This window comes from Rattus norvegicus, chromosome 5, assembly GCF_021556685.1.
Source record: "Rattus norvegicus strain SHRSP/BbbUtx chromosome 5, alternate assembly SHRSP_T2T, whole genome shotgun sequence".
NCBI classification, from domain to species: domain Eukaryota; kingdom Metazoa; phylum Chordata; class Mammalia; order Rodentia; family Muridae; genus Rattus; species Rattus norvegicus.
The window spans coordinates 108,277,201-108,299,754 of NC_141538.1; the positions used below are offsets into that span (position 1 = coordinate 108,277,201).

General features: G+C 41.8%; 1 protein-coding gene across 7 annotated transcripts in view; it reads left to right on the forward strand.

Moving 5' to 3' along the window:
* Nucleotides 1–22,554, forward strand: part of Focad (focadhesin) — a 330,597-nt gene that overhangs the window by 76,374 nt on the left and 231,669 nt on the right. For all 7 annotated transcript variants that reach the window (XR_015619711.1, XR_015619712.1, XR_015619713.1 and 4 more), the window contains 3 exon segments: nucleotides 9,803–9,904; nucleotides 16,162–16,366; nucleotides 18,993–19,199. Coding sequence is in view for 4 of the 7 variants with exons in the window: in XM_087549044.1 (XP_087405170.1) it covers nucleotides 9,803–9,904; nucleotides 16,162–16,366; nucleotides 18,993–19,199 (514 nt within the window). In the remaining 3 variants the exon portion in view is untranslated.

Here is a 22,554-nt window from a genome sequence, read left to right on the forward strand (position 1 = left end):
ATCTCACCTGCTCGGGGTCTGTTGTGGGGCTGACATTTTGAATAGCATAAACAGTGCCATGTGTATCTGAGGAGCACACCCCAGGTACCGTGATAGCCATCCTGTTGTTCACGGTGGGTTTAACTTTGATCACCTAGTCACCCTGCTCTGATTCGTCATACGTGTCAACTTCCTGACAGAACTGAGGAGAAATCTGTGGGGGAGACACAGAGACCGTCCAGAACCCAGCTTCCTATTGCCCGCAGTGTTCACTGCAATGGCATGGCGCTGCTTCAGAACAGTGCTCCCCACTCCCCAGTACTTCACGTCCGTAGCGACAAAGGGGAGCCAGAAATGGCTTGAGGGGCGGAAATGACTATCAGGAGTAAATGAGATCTGAACTTGGAATTTTCTTCAGGGAAATAAAATTTAATACATTTATTGTGTTAATTTACTTTATGTGATATACGTATGTTTCTAAAATGAAAAGGCTAGCAATTTAAAATAGTGTGTGGTCGTTGATATTTATTGCGAATTTGTTTGTTTGTTTGTTTGTTTGTTTGACATGGTTTTACCACGTAACTCTGGTTACTCCTGACCTGGAGCTCCTTCCATAGATCAAGTTGGCCTTGAATTCAGAGGTTTGTCTCCTTCTGCCTCCCAAGTGTTGCTAGGACTAAAAGTGTACACCACCCACTGTGTGTGTGTGTGTGTGTGTGTGTGTGTGTGTGTGTGTGTGTGTGTGTGTGAATGCAGTAATGTATGTGCTTTGGCATACAAGTGGAGGTCAGTCTTCATCTTCCACCTTGTGTGAGACAGGTTCTCTTATGGCTTTCTACTGCTTACACCAAACTAGCTCATGGAAGCCTACGAGTGTCTGGTGCTTCTGATCTAGTTTGTCTCTATAAGAGCACAAAGATTGCAGATTCACCCTACTGTGTACAGCTTTACATCGGTTCTGGGGATCTGAACTCAGGTCCTAAGGCATGCAAAGCAAGTTCTTTATAACTGAGTCATCTCTCTGCCTTAAGTTTAGAATTTGTAACGTCAATCTCATTGCGATTGTTTCGAGATTGCTACGTGGCCCAGGCTGGTTTGCGGCTGTGATCTCTTGCTTTAGGCTTCAGAGTACCAGAGTTAGAGGCCTGAGTCATCAGACCTGGCTGAAGTTTACAGTATTTTTTAGTGCTTCTTTTTTATCGTGACACAATTTATATGCCAGGTGTTTGAGCAAGTGGATTTTATTAAAGTTCACTAAATTATATAACTTCCACGACTAGTTTCAGGACGTTGTATCACCTCTAAAGGAAGCCCTGTATGCAAGGCCATTTATTCCCACCCACCCATGGAGAATACTGTTATTTAGTTTGCACATTCTAGAAATTTGTTGTGATGGAAACATAGAATGTGCCTCCTTCTATGTGTGGCTTTCTGGCATATGCTTTTCAGGATTTCATCCATGTTGTCACATGTACCAGTTCTTTCTTCCCTTTCTCTAATGCATGCATAGACCGCATTTTATTTATCTCAGATGTTTTTTTGTTCATTATGAAGTGAATTTTTAGTGTTTTGACTTTTACATTTATTCTGAAGGTTATTAAAAAATAAACCTACCTTGGTTTTTTATCACTGGTGAGGTTACTCAGGAAACCATTGTTTCAGGTGAGAACAAACCTTAGATAACCTTTTTTGGGTGGGGAGGGGGTAGTGTTTATAGTTCTGAAAACAGGTTAGCTAAGGCAAATGTAGCAATTACTCTAGATATATAGCCTGCTTTAATGTTTTGGTGCTTACTTCCCGTCAGAATCTTTAAGAGATCTTTCCAGTTTTTGGACTTTGACTTAGGAATGTGTGAACATAGTTTTAAACCTTTTTCATCTAAGTTCAAAGGGCTCATGGCAATCTTTATGTAAAGACCAGGGGGAGGAAGATGAGGAGCATGGTGTCACAGTCACTTCTGCCTCTGAACAAGCCCAGTGGGACTAAAGAAAACAAAAACAAAATGAAGAATGAAGCCAGGCAGGACTTGAGTGAGCCCAGGCAGCCATGCCCTTCAGGGCTATCTGCCTTCTCTGCCGTCCAATTCTTTCTGTCTGCAAGAATGTTTCGCTTCTGACTTCATTCTTCCTTCCTTTCTTCGCACTATGATTGTCTTTGTTAGTGATTTCTATTAATGATTCTAACCATGTGGGATTTGCTGCTGGGATTGACAGTCATACCTAAAGAATAAGTTTATATATATTATTCATCTTTAGCCAGCAGTCGTCCCTGGAAAATGCTGTGTGAAATTTTCTAAATATAGATACTGATGTAAAGACTGCCATGGTAATTTAAAAAAACATGTGTGAGGCTACAAAAATCATTCCAATGTTTAGCTTATTTATTGTGCATGGTCATTGCATATAACTGAATAAAAGAAAGGCCTTAGGGGCTGGGGATCTGGCTCAGTGGTAGGGCGCTTGCCTAGGAAGCGCAAGGCCCTGGGTTCGGTCCCCAGCTCCGAAAAAAAGAACCAAAAAAAAAAAAAAAAAAAAGAAAGGCCTTAGATCCTGAAGCACCTATACCATCCCTGCCCACAACCCCAGGGCATCACTTCTTCTTGAAAGCTAACTTTGCATTAAAAGTCTCATCTTCAAATAGTGATCCCAGGGAAGGATGCACGTGAGGACATAGTAAGCAGCGTATTTAATAAAAACCTTATATACTTCTTACCTGCCTGACAGACCTGAGGAAAGATACAATCAGTCAAAAATGTCCAGACCAAAGCACGTTTACTCTGGTGCTTTCCTGAGGCCCTCCTATGGAAAGCACACAAATATATGTTTTCAAATTATGTTACACAGTGCTTTATGATTACTACTAATTTCTCCTTTTGAATCATTTTCTCTTTTGCAGTAATACCCATGTTGTAATCCTCATAACATTTTCTTATTATGTACACCTTTTAACTTATCTGCAGAGATTAAAAAAAAAAATACCCAGCTTCTCACCAGCACTTTCCAATCAGAATTCCAAGCAGGTAGAGAAATGCTTTTAAAATGCATATTTGATGGAGTAAGTGCTGTGCATTGCTCTGAAAGCACCAGGGTCACAGCTGCATACATGGAAATGCACAGTGACGTGCAGGCATTGTTTCTCACAGAGAAAAGGCTCTCTGCGCCAGCCGCTGAATTCACCATGTAAATCAAATCATAGCTTTCTGATGCTCAGAGATGAAGCGAAAGGTTGAGGTGACCTAAAGGTTACAGATAACTTTTGCTTCCCGGTTTAACTGCCACACAGCTAATTTTTTTATTCCCTCATTTCTATTAAGATTGATGCATTTATTCTTGTAAAGGTGACTATGGTTGCATACCTTATTTTATCCTTGCCTCGGTGATAGTCTGATGGAACCGTGCATATATCATTCTTCTTTCCCTCTGCTCCTTAATTTGAGATGCATGCACTGCTCTCCACTGTCAATAATCCTAGTGAAAGGTGGGGAGCGAAGAAATATTTGCATCCAAGTCTGTAGTCTTCTCTGTCGTCCCCATCCCCCACTCTGAACACTACAGACTCTGGGACAGAATTGATTTTTCATGATCTTCTATATTCTTTCAGTTATGAGTATATAAATAAAGCAGTTTGAGCTTTAAAAGATAACGTGGGGACATGTTTGGTGTGTGTGTGTGTGTGTGTGTGTGTGTGTGTGTGTGTGTGTGTGTAATTATATTCATTATAGAAGTATATTTGACACACAATGGGAAACAAAAGAGATTAGGACAGAGACTCAACTTTTAGGCTGACTGTTCTCACACATGAATTCACCCTGGTTAGTGTTGATGGGACTCTTTAATTTGTTAGATATTACGTCATATAATTTACTTAGAATACCAGTAAATATGCTTGCACATCACAAAATAGAAAGTGCCAAAGAATGTTCAACATACTGGTTCATGTGGCATACCAAAGGAAAACCGAGGCACACTAAGAGATTGACCGGCGATGGAGGCCGATGGAGGCGACCCGCTTGTCTCATTTGTATTGATTTTGATCTTTAGAAATGATGTTATTCTCCTTTAAGGAGAAAGCAGATCTATAGGCTATCTCAGGAGCTAGATAATTCCGATTTAATCATCCTTCTGGACATAGCACTTTACTTTCCTAGGAAGCAGACAATACAGGATGCTTTTTCTCTCTGAGATAAAAATAGGCGAGGTTTTTGGTTTCACAGACATTGGCCGTAGAGTCATTCACGCTTGCCACATAATCACAGATGGGAGCACCATCTATATGCTCTGCTGCCTTTGCAGGGCTTGAGTGCGTCCTGTGTATCCTCTGCTTGGGATCTAATGCTCATGTGGGTTATGCATCTCCAGTTGTTAGCTGTCTAGCCTGAGCTCATTTTACAGGTGAAGGGGCATTGGTCAAAAGAGGCTAATTCTCTTGCCAGAGAGCTCATGCTTTGCTGGAGAATGTCAATCTGGAGACAGACGTATAGCTCAGTGGCTAGAGTTCTTAGTATGGATAGGGGTGGGTTTGATCTGCACGAATGGGGCATGGTGGTGCACACCTACAATCCCAGCACTAGGGAGGTGGAGGCAGATTATGTAGTGAGGTGAAAGCCAGTCTTGGCTACATGAGACTAGATTTTTTTTTTTTTTTTATTTCTGGTAATTCTGTGTTCCTTCATCCCACGTCACATCCTCTCTGTCTAGTTTCAGTTTTATTTGATACAGGGACGTGGCTATATAACAGTAAAAGAGTCCAAGTGTGTTCGATGTCTTGTATAATGTCCACTGCAGTGATGACAGCAGTGGTGGCATCCACACTTGGCTGGATTTTCTAAATATCCTACTCTGTGGCCACTATTAGCCAATGACCTGATTGGCTGGAGGCCCAGCCATACACTTTAAACAAAGGATGGAGTAATTTAACTATGTGGCTTGAGTAGCAGACCTGAGAATGATTGAATTAATAAATCAATTTATTTTAAGAAATCTCACAGAGCAGGAAAGGATCTGAGGCAGCCATAGTCAGGAAGTACACAAGTACCTGTGCTCAGTGCTCAACCACCCACCCTCCCTTCCCTCTTCCCTTCCCCTCTCCCTCCCCCTCCCTCACTGTCTCCCCCTCTCTCACTGTGTCCCTCTCCCTCACTGTCTCCCTCTGTCACTGTCTCTGTCTCTCTGTCTGTCCGTCTGTCCAACTGTCTGTCTGTCTCTCTGTCTCTCTCAATAGCACTTCCAAATTAAATTTTTTGGAGTTTAAATCGTGTATCCTTTCAAATGCCTTGAACTTACTGATTTGAATACATGTTAAAGAAGTTGAATGGCTAACAAAGAGCAAGTGAAAGAAGAAAGAAAGTTTGAATAATCCATAAATTTAATAATCAAATCTTGAATATATTGAGAGTGAACTATATTCAGCCGTATGGCATTTTTCATGCTCTAATTATAATGTTTTTGATTGGATAATAACTTCATTTTCTGTCACACTCAAATTAGCATCTGTATTTTCTAATGGTGTTTATTTTAGAATAAGATATAATTTATAATAATTTATAAAGGAATAATTTCATGTTTTTTTTCCATTCTAAGCCTTTTCGGTTTTCTTGGGCATCCAGTGCTAAGTTTTGTTAAGTGTTTTTCCGTAAGAAATGTAGATTTGGTCCTGACGGTTACATTTAGTGTAAGTTAGTGTTTATTGTGTAAGGTGAAGCCTGCTCAGCTTTGTGCTTCACCCTGCACTTGCTGTGGACTTCAGTTAGTGGTTCTGAACCAGAGACAGTTTGGCCCCTACAGGGACCTTAGGCAGAGTCAGAGGCAGCTCTGACTGTCAGCACTTGGGAGGCTCAAGAATCCTGGTGGAGGAGGCAAGGTTGTTGCTCATCAGGCTGTGGAGCTGTGCCCCACTGTGAAGCCTGTCTCATGTGTGATGGCGGTGCAGTTTGTTTAGTTAAGACACATCCATCCTGTTACTCGAGTATAAGCCTCTGTGTTTTATTTTTCATGTGTGTTCACATATCAATTTGATGGTTCACAAGGGAGAACTTAGCTCTTTGGTTTATTATGCTTAAAAACAAAACTTTGGCAATTATAATTGATTTTAGGTTATTTGTGTTGTTTGAAAAAGTGTGATATTAATAATCAAATACTATTCAACCAGAGTCAATGTTTTCATTTTCTATGTCACTTCTTTCAAGGTTATCAGCTTTTTGTAATCAATATCGTATGTTATTTTTTACAGTATTATCACATAGAGTGTATTCAGTTGTCTGGACAAATTAATTATCCAGTGGTCTAAATCAGTAATTAATTTGGACTTTATTCTTACATATTCTACCTAATCTAATCTTCAGGGATTAAGATTGAGGTGCAACTGGAATTGGCTGAATCCAATAGCTGGTGAAACAGGCCCTGCGTTTCCTGCAGCCAATGAATGAATGGTTCCTTACATTCTGAGTGGAACAGAGCTGTGTCAGAGCAGGCTGGTTGCGTATGTGTGTCACTTCTGCTGCGTTAAAATGTTTTATTTCTGTTGACCTGGTTTACATCGAATGTGTTTTCAAGGGGAGACTGACTTGTTGTTATCTTGCTGGGGTGGGAGAGACAGGAATGGAATGAGGATGAGAAGGTCGAGAAGAGGCAGTGGGGTTTGGGGGGAACCGGAAGAGGAGAGAGGGTAAGTAGAGTAGGCAGCAGCTGATTTCTCCCTCCCTCTCTCTCTCTCTCTCTCTCTCTCTCTCTCTCTCTCTTTCTTAATTTATTTTATATGCATTGGTATTTTGCCTGTATGTTTGTCCATGTGTGGGTGCCAGATGCCCTGGAACTGGAGTTACAGTTGCGAGCTGCCATGGGGTGCTGGGAATTGAAGAGCAGTCAGCGCTCTGAACCACTGAGCCATCTCTCCAAGGGCTGGTTTCTAAGAGAAGAATTGGGAATCACTTCAGGGCTTTGTGAATGCATAAGAGCTTTGCTGTTATGCTCAGAGTTTCTTCTTAAGTAGCCAGGCAGGCCACCCTGAGCTGGAGGATTCGGGACTGGTCCTGTACCAAGCTCCTTACACCAGCATGCTTATCAGAAGGGGCAGTGACTGCCATGAGTGTTCAAGACCTTATTCTGCTGTGATGTGCTCAGTGGTGTTTAGGACTTGGGAGCATTTGGACTTGATATCCGTGACATCCAGAATGGAAGGTGACTCTGGATAGGTTTACTTGCTAAAGAGTTTAGGATTTATATACAAGATTTTGATGCGAGTTTTGCTGCTTGGTGTAAAAGGTTGGTTGGAGTTATTTTAGCAATGGTAATCTGGCAGTCAGAAATAGCCTGTATGTTAAGGAGCAGGCTGCTGGCCTTTGAGATAAGTGCAAGGTAGAGCAGGTAAGCTTGAAGCAGAAGTAAAGAGATGAAGGTATAATAGCCAGAAATTGTAGAGGACTGTCAGGTATTACCACAGATCTGGAGTTTAACTGTCGTAGATCTACTAATGTTTTTTTCTTTGTAAAAGACAGTATAAATCAGAAAAAGCCCTATCCTTGGCTTTTCTTCAGAGGTTTCCCCCCCCTTGTAACAGCTGTCAGAGTGCAGAACTTATTAGAGTCACCTACAGAGTTTTAAAAAGTTGCTTACGTATGAACACTATTCCTAGAAACCCCTAGATAACTGAGACTAGGCCCTGGGCGAGAGCTACACTCTGACCTGCAGCTCTGGTTGGAATTGTTTCTTTTTTTTTTTTTTCTCTTTTCTTTTTTTTTGGAGCTGGGTACTGAACCCAGGGCCCTGCGCTTGCTAGGCAAGTGCTCTACCACTGAGCTAAATCCCCAACCCCGGAATTGGTTCTTTATGGCAGGGCTTTAGTAGGTCTGCATGGGCTGTGGGAATTTGTGTTTCTCACTTTCTAGGTAATGATGCTGATGTGCTGGAAAACCCATGTGCTTTTAGAACCAGCAAGAGCCAGTGGCGGCAGTGTGTGCTGGTGGAACCTCTGAAGAGCAGGGGATTATGAGCCTGAAGAGCAGGGGATTATGAGCCTGAAGAGCAGGGGGATTATGAGCCTGAAGAGCAGGGGGATTATGAGTCTGGGTTTAGCTGGGTTTAGCTTTACAAGGCTGCTGAGGTGATGGAGGAGTGGACAAACGCTCTTCCAAGCCTGATGGCCTGAGTTCTTTCCTGGAACTCACATAAAAAGTCAGATTCAGGAGCGTGCATCAGTGTTCACACACCTGTGTGGAGATGGGAATTGAAGACAGGAGGATTGCCTGGAAGCTGCTTGACTGCCCAGCCGGCAGGATACTGTGCAGCCGAAGTAAGAGAGTAGGGCAAGAGCCCATGGCTCCTACTCACGCTCTGTGGTACAAAAAGCAGACAGACAGACAAACGTTCATTTAAAAAGAATCAAGAGGGGGGTTGGGGATTTGGCTCAGTGGTAGAGCGCTTGCCTAGCAAGCACGAGGCCCTGGGTTCGGTCCCCAGCTCCAAAAAAAAAAAAAAGAAGAATCAAGAGTTGTCCCTGGGAAGTTACTTGTGTACTGCAGGTGACTCAGCGGTAAAGCACTAGTCTAGCGCATGTGGGGCCCTGGACTTAATCCCTAGCATTACGCAAATAAGTCCCAAGAAGTACTTACTACATCTACTGCTGCCTATCCTGATGGCTTGAGTTCAATCTCTTGAACCCCCATGGTGGAAGAGGACCTGGCTCCCAAGAGCTGTCCTTTGATCTCCATATTCACTCTATGGTGCCTTTCTCCCCCAAATGCGCAAATAAATATAAAGTAAAAGCAGCAACAACAACAACAAAACAAAACAAAAGCAAAAAAAAAAAAAAAAAACCTGGTACATTTACAGTTATTATTAGGCTTTTGAACTATTGAAAAAATGTGTTGTGCTTTTTGCATTCTTCCTAAAGCCCCATTCTTTGAAAATCCTCCAGATTTCAGATTCTCTGTTTAATAAAAACTTTAGATATCTTAATGCAAATAGGCCAAGTAATATGAAGTCCCGTACAACAGCAGTTTTAAAGCATTTTCAGTTTGGAAGCTTTTCTGTTAGAGATGGGAGGAATATTGTCTTTCCCTTTATACTTCTCTGGAGGACCCAGAACCATGCATGTACTGAGAATGTACTAAAAATGAGGATGGACCGGAGAGATGCCTCAGTGCTGAGAGTACTAGCTGCCCTTACACAGGACCAGTGACTCAGTTCCTAGCACTCACATTGAAGCTAACCACCATCTGTAACTCCAAGGATTCTGTGCTGTTTTCTGCCCTCCAGTCACTGGGTGCTCTCGATGCACAGACATACATAAACTAAGAATAATGTAAAAGAAACCATGAGCAGAAGATGCGTGTTGCTTACCAGCTAGCCTAATGTGAGAGGGAAGGATGACTTACCTGCATGGGAAAGAACAGTAAGAGGAGGAATGGGGACATCCAGGGTAGTTTGGAGAGAGCTACTGGATGAAGGAGACGGGCTGAAGTCTGAGCTATTGAATAGCAGGACCTCTGAGACTCTCTGGACATGTTTTCTTTTTTTTTTTTTTTTTTTTTTTTCTCGGAGCTGGGGAACGAACCCAGGGCCTTGCACTTCCTAGGCAAGCACTCTACCACTGAGCTAAATCCCCAACCCCTGGACCTGTTTTCTTTTCAGGAGAAGAATTAGATAAAATGCAGGAAAAGTCAGTTCTCACAAACCACCTTCCTAGTTCAGGAAGCCATAGTTTTGTGACATTGTAGCTCCTGGGAAATGTCTGTAACTGGCATTGGCTTCTTTGTTGCTATATTGGGATAGAGAGAATGCTTACTCCTGAAATGACAGCTAATGATATGATTTCCTGTGTTTCTCAGAAATCCTCCTCAGCCTTTGATCACCGTGCTTGAGCACAGGCCTGATTGCTGGCCACTACTCCTGCAGCAGCTGACAGCTTTTTTCCAGCAATGCCCTGAAAGGTAATGTAAAATAGAATAAATGAAGGACACAGAATGGGGTGTGCTAATTTTAGAGCTAGATCCTTGTGTTGTTCTTTCTTTAGCTGCTGGGACTGTGAAGTTCTTAAGGAGCAGGAATGTTCTAGAGCTGGCTGTACGTTCTCTTTTCCTTTGAACAGTAAGAGAACGTGATCTGCCAGGCCTGCTGGTTGTCGAGCTATCAGAAGGGAGTGACTTCCTACCTCTGGTGAATCTGTCCCATGGCCACACTAAGCCTGCTGTTTTGAATTTCCCTCTACATTCTGTTCCTTGTCTTCGCTTACTGCAGGTGCTATGGTGTCTCTCTTTTGTGTCCCCACAACAGCTTGCAGTTTGATTTGTAACATCTTTTGTATTTATTTATTCTTTAATCTTTTTTTACAGTCTAGACTCTAAACCCCTCCTGGTCCACCCTTCGACTGTTCCACATCCTACAACTCCTTCCCCCCATATGTCTGTAAGAGACTATTTCCCTCTCACCCCTCCACCCTCATATACCTCGCCACTCCCTGGGACCTGACGTCTCGAGGGTTAGGAGCATCTTCTCTGACTGAGTCCAGACCAGGCAGTCCTCTGCTGTATATATGTTGGGGGCTTCATATCAGCTGGTGTATGCTGCCTGGTTGGTGGCTCAGTGTCTGAGATCCCAGGGGTCCAGGTTAGTTGAGACTGCTGGTCCTCTTATAGGTTCATCCTCCTCCTTAGCCTCTTCCAGCTTTCCCCTAGAAACCACAGAGGTCAGCAGCTCCTGTCCGTTGGTTGGGTGTAAATATCTGCGTCTGACTCTTTCAGCTGCTTGTTGGGTTTTTCGGAGGGCAGTCATGATAGCCTCCTGTTTGTAAGCACACCATAGCATCAGTAATAGTGCCAGGCCTTGGTGCCTCCTCCTCCGACTCCCTGAGCTGGATCCCATTTTGGACTTGTCACTGAGCCTCCTTTTCCTCACATTCTTCTTTATTTTTGTTCCTTCAGCTCTTTAAGACAGGAACAATTCTGGGTCAGAGCTTTTGACTATGGGATGGCAACCCCATCCCTCCACTTGATGCCCTGTCTTTCTACTGGGTGTGGACTCTACAAGTTCCTTCTCTCCAGTGTGGGGTATTTCGTTTAAGGCCTCTCCCTTTGAGTTCTGAGAGTCTCTCTTCCCCAGTCTCTATTACATTCTAGAGGGTCCCCCACCTCCTGCATTCCAAGATTGCCTATTTCCATTCTTTCTGCTGGCCTTCAGGGTTTTAATCCTGTTCCCCTCAGTACATGATCATGTTCTCCTTTTCCTCTCTGTGTCACCTTTCCCACTTAGGTTCCTCCCTCCCTCACTCCCTCCCTTCCTCCCTCCCTCCCTCCCTCCCTCCCTCCCTCCCTTCCTCCCTCCCTCCCTCCCTCCCTTCCTCTCTCGTGATACTTTCTTCTCCCTCCCAAGTGGGACTGAGGCATTCTCACTTGGGCTTTTTGACTTGTTAACCTTCTTGAGTTCTGTGGATTGTATCCTGATAATTCTATACTTTTTTGGCTAATATACACTTCTTAGTGGGTACATATCATGCATGTTATCATTCTTAATAGCTGAGTAGTATTCCATTGTATAAATGAACCACATCTTCTATATCCATTCTTCTGTTGTGGGTCATCTGGGTTACTTCAAGCTTCTGGCTATCACAAATAAGGCTGCTCTGAACACAGTGGAGCATGTGCCCTGTGGCATGGTGGGACATCTTTTGGGTATTATGCCTAGGAGTGATATAGCTGAGTCTTCAGGTAGATCTGTTTCTAATTTTCTGAGGAGCCTCCAGATTGATTTCCACAATGCTTGTACCAGTTTGCAATCCCACCGGTAATGGAGGAGTGTTTCTCTTTTTCTACGTCCTCACAAGCATCACCTGAGTTTTTGATCTTAGTCATTCTGATTGGTGCAAGTTGGAATCTTAGGGTTGTTTTGGTTTGCAGTTCCCTGATGGCTAAGGACTTTGAACATTTCTTTAGGTGCTTCTCAGGCATTCGATATTCCTCAGTTGTAAATTCTCGGTTTAGTTCTGTACCCTATTTTTTGATTGGGCTGTTTGGTTTTTTGGTGGTTAGCCTCTTTAGTTCTTATACATTTTGGATATTAGCCCTCTATTGGATGTGGGGCAAGTGAAGATTTTTTCCCAATCTGTAGGCTGCTGATTTGTCCTATTGGCTGTGTCCTTTGCCTTACAGAAGCTTTCCAGTTTCATGAGGTTCCATTTATCAATTCTTGATCTTAGAGCCCGAACCATTCAGTTCTTATTCTTGGTTTTATTCTCTGCTCTCTTCTTTAAAACCTTCTGGAGCATCCTGTTTTATCATCTTCATAGTACTTAGGCATTTATAGGTGTCTTTAAAAAGTCTCAAATGGGTTGAAATTATCTTACCATAGAAATATTCAGTGCCTTGTAATCAGCTGCAAGAAGGTGGCTGAAAATTGCCTTCACCTTAAATGGCTTTCGCTGGTGCGATGTTAGTAGTCACTATGTAAACCTTTCTTCAACTCTGCCAGAACAAACAAAACCATAAACAAAGTTATAAATGAATTGGCTTCATGACATTTCTTTGAGTCATTATAAAATTGTTTTAGACTTCTTTCCCCACTACATTTGAGATAATATGCACCATGTAGCCTTGGCCAGCTTGTACTTCACTGTGTAGATCAGGCTGGCCTTGAACTCAATTCTGCTTGTCTCTGACTCCTGAGTGCCGGGATGGTATGTATGTGCTCTCATGCTGGCCCTGCAAAAGGGCCAGATTTCAATTTTAAATTTGTGCCTTGGGATTGTGCTTTGCGAGATGGAATTGAAAACTCTGGTTTCATTGTCAGGTCTAATTTAGGGGCAGTGACTTTTAAGTGACTTAGAAGGTTGTACAGGTAGGTTGGTAATGTAATAAGGACAGGAGCAGTGCTTCACACTTGTGTCATTGAGACAAAATGTAAAGACATTCTATTCTTTCCATGTTAGGAATTATCGATTAAGCCAGATAGTTAAGTCAGACATCCTGAACTGTCAATGTATCTTCATGCTAGGTCTTTGCGGCAGTGTTTATAGCAAGTTCTCCTTTCACTTACTGAAAGCCCGTGTTGTGATTTTACGTTCACTTTTAAGGAACTGAAGATTCTGCACATTGACAGGTTGGAAGCCTTAAGGTTGTTAACCCAGCACATGGGTTTGAGAGCGAGGACCCGGGGAGAATATATTGCACGGTATATTCCAGGCTAACTGAACGTTAGAGACAGAGGTGGCCTGCAGCCTTACTGTTTATCTTAGCTGTTGTGTACCGTGGCTTCTTTACTGGACAGTATAGAAGACATCTGTGCGGATGGAAGTGCATTGTTTCACATCTTAAATATTCTTTCTCCCTCTGTGGTTTGGGTCTTTTGTTTATGCTCTTCCTGAAGTAGCAATGAGTCATCACAGAACTCTGGGAATGCAGAGTATGAAATCAGAAAAAACATTAAGCCTGGGCAATTTTTAAATGGAACTTTATCATTAAGGAAGTACACCAATACAATTTCACTTATGTTTAAACGATGCTTGTATCAGTTAATTATTTTTTACAAATAGTAAATGAAAACACTGAATAAAAATGAAAGAAGAATAAGGTTATATCTGGTTGACGCACGCTAATTTCAATATCTGTAACTTTATGTAGCCATGTTAATTGAATGCACATTTCTTAGAAGATGTGCTTGGTGCATGCCGTCTTGGTGGTAGAGCAGTAAACAGAAGGCTATAGTGTGTGTCCTCATTTGGATGACAGTTTGTAGATGCTGCATATGTCATGATAATAAATGGTTATACTACAGAAGCGCATAATGGTGATCTGACACAGACTGCCTATCAGGAAAGGAAAGGACCCTGGGAAGTCATTGTAAAGCGGAGAACTGGAGAGTGATAGAAATAGAAGGACCTGCAAGTGGGGGCCCAGTATGGTGATTGGAGACCTGAAATGTGTATAATTTATTAATGATTAAATGGAGAATGAGACTGGCACAATAGGCAAAGGCTAAACCATGGAGTTTTAGGATTCAGGCACTATTTTGTCATAGGAAAGACTGTTTAAGTTGTTAATGACATGGTCAATTCTTTATTTTACATTTTATGGTCATTCTGACATGGTGGAGTCTTGGGATTAGGAGTTACTGGACTATAACAAATCTAGTTAGATACTAAAGATATGTCGATGTATAATCTTACTCCTTTGACTTGGAAGTTTCTTCAAAGAGGTTGTGGGCAACTATTTCACTCATCTCTCAGTTCCTGTAGCTACACACACTCACACACACACACACACACACACACACACCACACACACACACACATACCACACACACCACACACACACACACACACACCATACACCACACACACACACACACACACATCTATCTATCTATCTATCTATCTATCTATCTATCTATCTATCTATCTATCTATCTAATCAATCATCAATCATCTTTATAAGGATCTGGCAAGGATCAAATAAATTTGAAACATAAGGTAGAATTACTTGTATATACTACTTATTCATGGTGGGGGGCACTAAAGTCATCCAGTGGATGCCTCAACTTATGGAAAAATTGAAGTATGTGTAATACACAGATGCTGTTTACTGAAAAAGAGAAAGGTTACCAACAGTCATTTACCATCGATCTTAGTGACTTGAGCATTTTGTTTTCTTCCTACGTTGAGAAATATCACTTGTTCATGAAAGGGACAGGTGGCTTCTCACTGGCATTTACAGACTGCCATAATTGCTATTTTCTTCACTGGTGTCATTATTAAGTAAAATAAGTGTTCCTTGTGCACAGACAGCGTTATCATACAGTTGGCCTGACACCAAGATGGCTGCCAGAGATTCATGATGGCCTGGAGCAGTTCTCAACCTTCCTAATGCTGTGATCCTTAAGTACAGTTTCTCATGTTGTGGAACCCCAACCATAAAATCATTTCATTGCTATTTCATAACTGGAGTTTTGCTATTATTATGAATTGTAATGTGTGATCTGATATGTGACCCCTGTGAAAGGGTCATTTGACCCCAAAGGGGTTGAGAACTGCTGCCCTAGAGGATCAAGTATAGCATGCTTCATCTGTGTCTTAAAGACACAGAGTGAGATTGTTTTGCACTTTCTTATACTACTCAACTTGGACACAACTTAAAACGTATCAGTTATTTATTTCTGAAACTTTCCATTAAGTATTTCCAGGTTGGCAATTGATGGTAAATAAAATTATGGAAAAGGAAATCATGGAATACTATAAATGTGAGCTGTTACAATAATAGAATAATTGTATGGGTTTATTTCACACACACACATACACACACACATATATGTATGTATATAAAATTTTTCTACAGGTGTATGCTTGTGTGATACCCCTGAATTCTGATAGCTGTAATTCTAATGAGTGTTTTTAGATGGTTCTGATATTTACCATAAGCTGGTTTTGGAGTGTTACCATTATTTAATGTGAGAGACGTGTTTTTTAGTCCTGAGAACCTGGCTTAGTGCTTCCTGGTCTTGAGTCAATTCTTTCATTGGACAAGGACTGTTTAGCCAAGATCCCTTTAGGTCAGAGCATATTCAAAAGCTACTTGATGCTATCTGTGGCAGTTTACGATGTGCCACAAACTGTAGGTCAATATGTGCCATTCACTGCTTGACAGTGGAAGGAGAATTCCTGGAAAGAAGCTGCTGTGTCTGCAGAGATAGGGCTGTAGTGCTGTGCAGGGGTTGGAATATGACAGGTCCAGCATCTAATTACAGTTTATCGTGAGCTCCTCAGTTCTTGTCCTCTTTTGTTTTGGCTCTAACCTCCAGTGACAGATAAAAACCCCTTTGGAATTTATTAACTGAGCAAATCACTGGCTTCCACCATCTCCAAAGCTAAAAATTTCTCCATAGCATCTGAGTTCTATAGGAGAAATTGCTGCCCACCCCCCTTCTTGCTTACTGCCTCTCTGATGTTTTACCAGTGCCTTTAAAAAATGACTCTAGTTTTACCTTTCTTGGTTTTATTATTATGTAGACTGTGAACATGGTTCCTCGTTGGAGCTTGGAGCTTTTTATTCGGGAGACCTAAATGTGTGTTTCTGGCTCACTGGCATATCATTTTGCTCCAGAGTGAATCTTGTCTTTTATTCCCTTGAGGTGAGAGCTGTTCCTTCCACTGACATTAGCATATTCAGCTCGGTGACTGACTGACATGTTACACGATTTGCAGGTCAGAAGCTTCATGTGTCCAAATAATGGCACCATTTCTGTGGTATCTCTACTGTGAACCATCCCAGTTACAAGAATATGCTAAGCTTCGACTGTCCCTGCTCAAAGTCTTGCTTCAGCCCAGAGGTGTTTGTGAGGAAGCACAGCCATCAGTGTTGGAACAGCAGATCCTTCAGCTGTGCTGTAACATGGTTCCGTGCTTGCAGGTAAGGGCCCTCGCCATTCCTCCTCCTTCCTCAGTGTGCTAGCAAGTGTTGATTGTCATTAGTTCACACACAGCAGTTCTTGATCCTAGGTGATGGAGTGGAGAAACTGGACAAACTTGGGAGACCGTCTAGAAATCCTGGCACTAAAAAAAAAAAAAAAAAAAAAAAAAAAAAAAAAAATCCAGATTTAATAGTATGTATAGTATTCACTGAAGTATAAATCAATACCATCCATTTTGAGATTATTAGTAATGGAAACTCCTTTAAGAATCATTAGAGAATAGAATCTTTGATCTCTTTGTGCTAGATACTAAAAAGCAGAAGAAAAACAGAACAGAATAAACTAAAACACCTCTGGCAAATTGAACAAGAAGTGTGCCTCTGACCTGCCGTGTATGCATTTGAGACTCACCCGTCCCGTAGGGTCCACCGGCAGCCCTTGCTCTCGCTGTTTGGAAAGCCACAGTGTAAGAAGTGAGTTAAAATGACACTCCTCATAATTCTTTGTAGATGACGGAACATGGTATAGACAGTGATGAGTAAAGTGCTAAGGGAGTTGAGGGGGAGAGGGGAATTTTAGTTACTGTCTTTATGGCTGCGGATTAAAAGCACACAGTTACCACTGTGCTGCGATTCTAGTGTAGTGGTTTGTTTGTCAGGCTGTCCCGTTCCATGATCGATCAAGGTCAGGCGTCTGTGGGGTCTGAGCAGCATGCTGCTTGGCTGATGGAAGGAATCTGAGGATATATTTCACAGTGATCACTTTGGGTCACAGATGACCTGTTTTAAGTCTGTGTTAGCAAGGAGTGACTCGTTCCTCTGTGGCTCATAAATGTGCTTTCCTGTAATCAAGGCAGAGAAAAGTTAATTAAAACGAATTCTCCAGTGGCTTTTCTAAAGCTTTTGTTTTGCGTGGGTAATAAAGCAAATATAGGCAGGAGGTGTTCAGCTGGGGCAGTTTTCTGACCGTGCCTTTATTGCCATGTTCTGTGTGGTTTGGTAAATGTTTGCTTTCTTCGTGAGAAGCTTAGATGCTTATAGAAGCTCACTGTGGAGTGGTTTTGGGACACCCTGTCTTTTTAGTGATACAGGTGAGAGGAAAAGGGAAACATCAGATTTAGTCATGTAACCAATCTGTTTTATTAAGAGAAAGAATGAGAATGAGGAACCTTAGAGGCTGCGTAATCTACTTCCACATTTGTAGGTATTTCTTACACTCCTTAAACAGTGAACACCCCAGCTCATGAATGTGCTCCTGAGAAGTAATACGGCTTTCAAGCACTTCCATTGACTCTCATTAAACAATTGTACTTTAGTCTTCCTTTTTTCCTATAATAAGGAACTGAAGGAACTATGATGTTGTGAGATGTAACCCTCCAGTTTGATTTAGGGTGAGAGAGTGGTCAGTGAGACACATGATTAATTTCCTCCTTGACCAGTTGGTTCTCCATTTTATGTTTGTGCAACTGGTTTTTTATTTTAAATGATTCTTGTCACATCATACATAATCCATGCTACATGATCTATTTTTACGTAGAGGTAGAACATTACTTTGAATTTCTTCTTAGGAATTTTGATAATGCTAAAGACTAGAGTACTTTTTTTTTTTTTTTTTTCCGGAGCTGGGGACCGAACCCAGGGCCTTGAGCTTGCTAGGCAAGTGCTCTACCACTGAGCTAAATCCCCAACCCCGATCAGAGTACTTTTATAGCTAATTGGCTGAATTGATTTTTTTTAATGGAAAGTTTCTAGTATGCACAGTAAATATACTCAAGGAAATAAAATCACTGTATAATTTTGCTATTTGTTGTTGCTATTTTGTTTATAAATTATCTTTTGGTGTTCTTTCTTTCCCTTTGGTCTTTTGGAGTCTTTCTGGTTTTCTAGAAATTCTAATTGTATATAATTTGTATTGATTCTTCTTTTCTCATGAGTGATGACAGTGGTGGAACAAGCAGGCTTTTCTCTTGGTGAACTTATCACAAACCAGCATCCTGACTGGACAGATGGGTCACTGTTTATAATCCCCTGGAAATACCATGCTCGCTATGAGCAGGACCAAACCTTTAACTCCAGAGTTTTGACCAAAGCTGCAGGGTATAAATTGATTGGGGACTTTCAAGGGTACCCTAGTGTGCTGAGAAGACACCTACCATTTAAACACAGTCTTTCATTATATTCTCCAGTGTGCTAAGTGATGTACTAGGTGCACCAGGTAAGGGAGAACTTAGTGCATGGTGAGAGAAGCTGATCATATGACCAGGTGTCTTATATTGAACTGTTGTAGGATTCAAAACCCAACTTCGAGGTAATGTCTTTTGACGTGTAGGCACTGTACATAATTTGTGTTAAGACATCTTCTTTCAAAGAAGCCAGAAAAATAAAAAGAATTTGTCTTGGGAGCATCACTTTGTGGCATAGCATCTGGCTGTGGAGTTTGTGTGAGACAAGAACAGCAGAGGCAGTAAAAATTGTACTTCGGTTAGTAACAAATGCAGATGGCACACCGGGGGAGCTAAACACTCAGTTACACAACTACGTCTCCTTCACACTTCTGTTCTATTGAAAACTTTTTGTATAGCTTCACGTATTCTATAATTTTAACCTGCATAACTTCCTTCAACAGATGAAAGACCTGATGCAGACAACAGAGATGACGCTGTTCGTGGAGGAAGTATATCTAAGCCTTCTGCGCCATCCTGCTTTCTGGAAGAGACAGCTTACCCAGCTGACCGTTCAGTTGCTGTGCATCTGTGAAGTCAGCTTAAAGACAACTGGGGAATGCTCATCTTTAATTCAGCTTTTAGAGCGCAGTGTTGAACTTCTTGGGGAGGTGAGAACAATGTGTTAATTATCACTTTAGGAAGTCTTTGAGAAACTGGGTGGTTTTATTTATGCAGTTTATTGTATGTCAGGGGTGATTTAATGTCATGCTATTAGATCATACTGTTACGGATATTTATTATAAAATGAATTATTAAATAATCTGTGTCATCACTTAAAAGTCTACCTTGTTCCCATCCATTAGGAGGGAATATAAATATTGAACAAGTGGTATATTCTGGAATCTACTCGTTCTGTGATCTCAAGATACAAGAGTTGATGCAAATCAGCAATTCTAACAGAGTAAGACAGATGTGTTTATACGCCTCATTCACAAGGTTATGCGAACCAAGCGTCACGCCTCACACTTGCAGCCCTACCACGCAGCCAAGGAGTTTTGGAGCCAGGCTGCGTTCTGGTCGTCTAGTATCTGACCGATATGGTGAGATCTCAAAATAAAAACAGAAGCTGGGTGTGGTGGTGTACACCCTTAATCCTAGTACACAAGAGGCAGAGGCAGCTGGATCTGTGTGAGTTGGAGGCCAGCTTGGCTTACACAGTGATTCCAGGGCATCCAGAGCAAACTAGTGAGATCCTATATAAATAACCAACCAACCAAATCTCAAATCAAACAGCTATATGTATACGTAATCTGATATATACAAATATATATATATATATATTTATAAATACACACACATCTATACTTAATATTTGTTATGAAGTTTCTCGTTGCTCCTGTTAATGTTCCTGAGGTTTGAAAATTAATTTGAGAACTGTCAGTGCCTGATGCACACTGAGTGAAGAAGAATAAACTGGGCTTTTTGCGTATTTTGAGACTGGGTTCATCTGCTGACTATTCAGTCTAAATAGTAGCATTTTCTTCCTCTTCTTGTTCACTTTCAGCCTTTCTGTGGGAGGATTGCCCTCACACTCTTTAGGCCTGCTTCTCCAGTTGTGTGGTGTGGTGGATTTGGCTTTGGTTGAGCCATTTACCATAAGTTCTGAAGCTTGTCTCTTTTAGGTTTTTCCATTTCCAGGAAAATAAAATTACTATCAAAAAGTTAAGCAATAATATTATCAATTTAGAAGGTACCAAGTAATTTCTCCAGGTATAGACCAGACTAAACATTGTGGCTTTATACAAGTTAGGAGCCGGCAGTTTCTAAGACACGGTCACAGAATGACTTACTTATCCTTCCTGTTCTGTGTGAGTCAGCTCAAGAATTCCTAGGAAGGATGGTCTATGGGCATAGCTGGAGAAGTCAACTCTCCAGGACAGGGCCTGACATAGCTGTGGGTCCCAGGACTCTGTGAGCAGTGTTGCCTTTCCCTCTGTGTTTTCTGCAGGAGGCAAACCTCATCGCACCTGCTTTCACATTCTTGTTAAAGGTGCTTCCATGACTAAGACTGTAACATTTTTGAGAATAAGATCTTTCTTGTTAACAGTAGCATATTTGGGCTAGCTTGTTATTAGCCCTGTCACCTGGATAGTGTTCAGTTACGTCTTTCATTTGAATTGGGGACCAAACTGTGACCCAGATATTTCTGTCATTACAATCTTGTGGCACCTGTAACTAGTTAAGGCATTTACTCCTTCTCACTCCTTCTCCTTTCTCTAGCCAGGCTCTGTGTTAGACTCTTTCTTTACAGACCAAGCAGAGCCCGTGTTCTACCAAAAACAAACAAGGTATGGGGATGGAGTTCATTTACAAATGTGATGCCAAGCTGGGAAGGGGTTGATCTGGGAAAAACAGCAATATGACCATTGATTGCTATAAGCAACCAGTTGCTCCATTCTTTAGACTTCTCCCAGAAGCCTTGTGGAATGTTTCAAACCAAGAAGCAGGATCCAGGTCAAGGAGTAACCATCTGTCTGGATGGCCCTTTTGCCACTTTGTAAAACTTTCCCCATGGGGCTCGACTTTCTAGAGTTAGCAGTTTGGGGACAGAAAACAAAAGAGTTGTGTTGTGGGGCCATGTGATAAAATGTTCAGGTTGATTTTGTGCTGGACATGAGTGTTATGACAGGAGGAGTTGTAGTTAGTGGAAGGGGCATGAGAAATGCCAGCACAGTGGTGTGACCACTGGTCAGTTGCCTACGTTCCATGGATGACCTGCTCCCATGCACTCAGGAGCAGCACTAATAGATGGGGATGTGAATTTGACAAGTTGATTTCTGAGAATGTGGGGAGGTAGAGGGGGTAAATGGGGGACAGATATCATATTTTGTCAAATGCATATATGAAATTCTCAAAGAATAAATTAAAAAATATATTCTGGTGTCTATCAGTCAAACAAAAAGCAAACATTTGTGATCTAAGAGTTATCCCTTTTAATCCTGCACCATTCACTCTATATTTTTGAGATCCCAAATCTCTAGCACCTTTTCTGTTACCCTCTGTTCTTTATGGCTGGTCTCACACATGTCAGAGAAGTTCTCTTTCATTTATAATTACTTTTTTAATTTTTAAATTTATTTATTTGCATTCTGAATGTTGCCTCCCCTCCCAATAATCCCTCCCAGAGTTCTTCACCCATCCCCATCTCCCCTGTGCCTCTGAGAGGGTGCTTCCCCTGGGGGGGATGACATCCCCCTTCTGGGGCATCAAGTCTCTACAGGATTAGGCACATTCTTTCCCACTGAGACCAGACAAGGCAGTCCTCTGCTACTATGTGCCAGGAGCCCCTGACCAGCCTGTGTATGCTCTTCGGTTGGTGGCATAGTCTCAGGGAGCTCCCAGTGCTCTGGGTTAGCTGACACTGTTGGTCACACTGTTGGTCTTTCTATGGGGTTGCCATCCCCTTCAATTCCTTCAATCCTTCCCCTAACTCTTCCATAGGGGTCCCGACTTCAGTCCAATGCTTGGCAGTAAGTATCTGCATCTGTCTCAGTCAGCGTTGGTAAAGCCTCTCAGAGCTCAGCCATGTCAGGTTCCTGTCTGTAAGCACAACATAGTGTCTGTACTACTCTCAGGATTTTGTGCCCACCCATGGGATAGATTACCTACTTTTAAGCTCTAGCCATTGAGAATGTTTTTCCTCTATTTTAAAAACTAAAGATGCCTTTAAACATTTTTTTATTATTTTATTTTATTTTGCCTTTTCAGTCACAGTTGGTATGGAAGAGGCATTCAGCCAAGCCTTTAGTATACTGCATCATGCTTTTTCTATGAACCTCTTGGGGGTTTCCAAATTTGGCATGTAAATGATTTTGCTACCTTCCTGTTTTATATATGGGCATGCAGAAATTCAAGGAAATATGGCAGAAACTGATGCAGTGGTGTACATTGTGAGTATATTGGTTTCAAAGCCATCAAAACTTGCCCTCTGATGAGTTCGCTTTGCCTGCTTCCTTGCTCGCC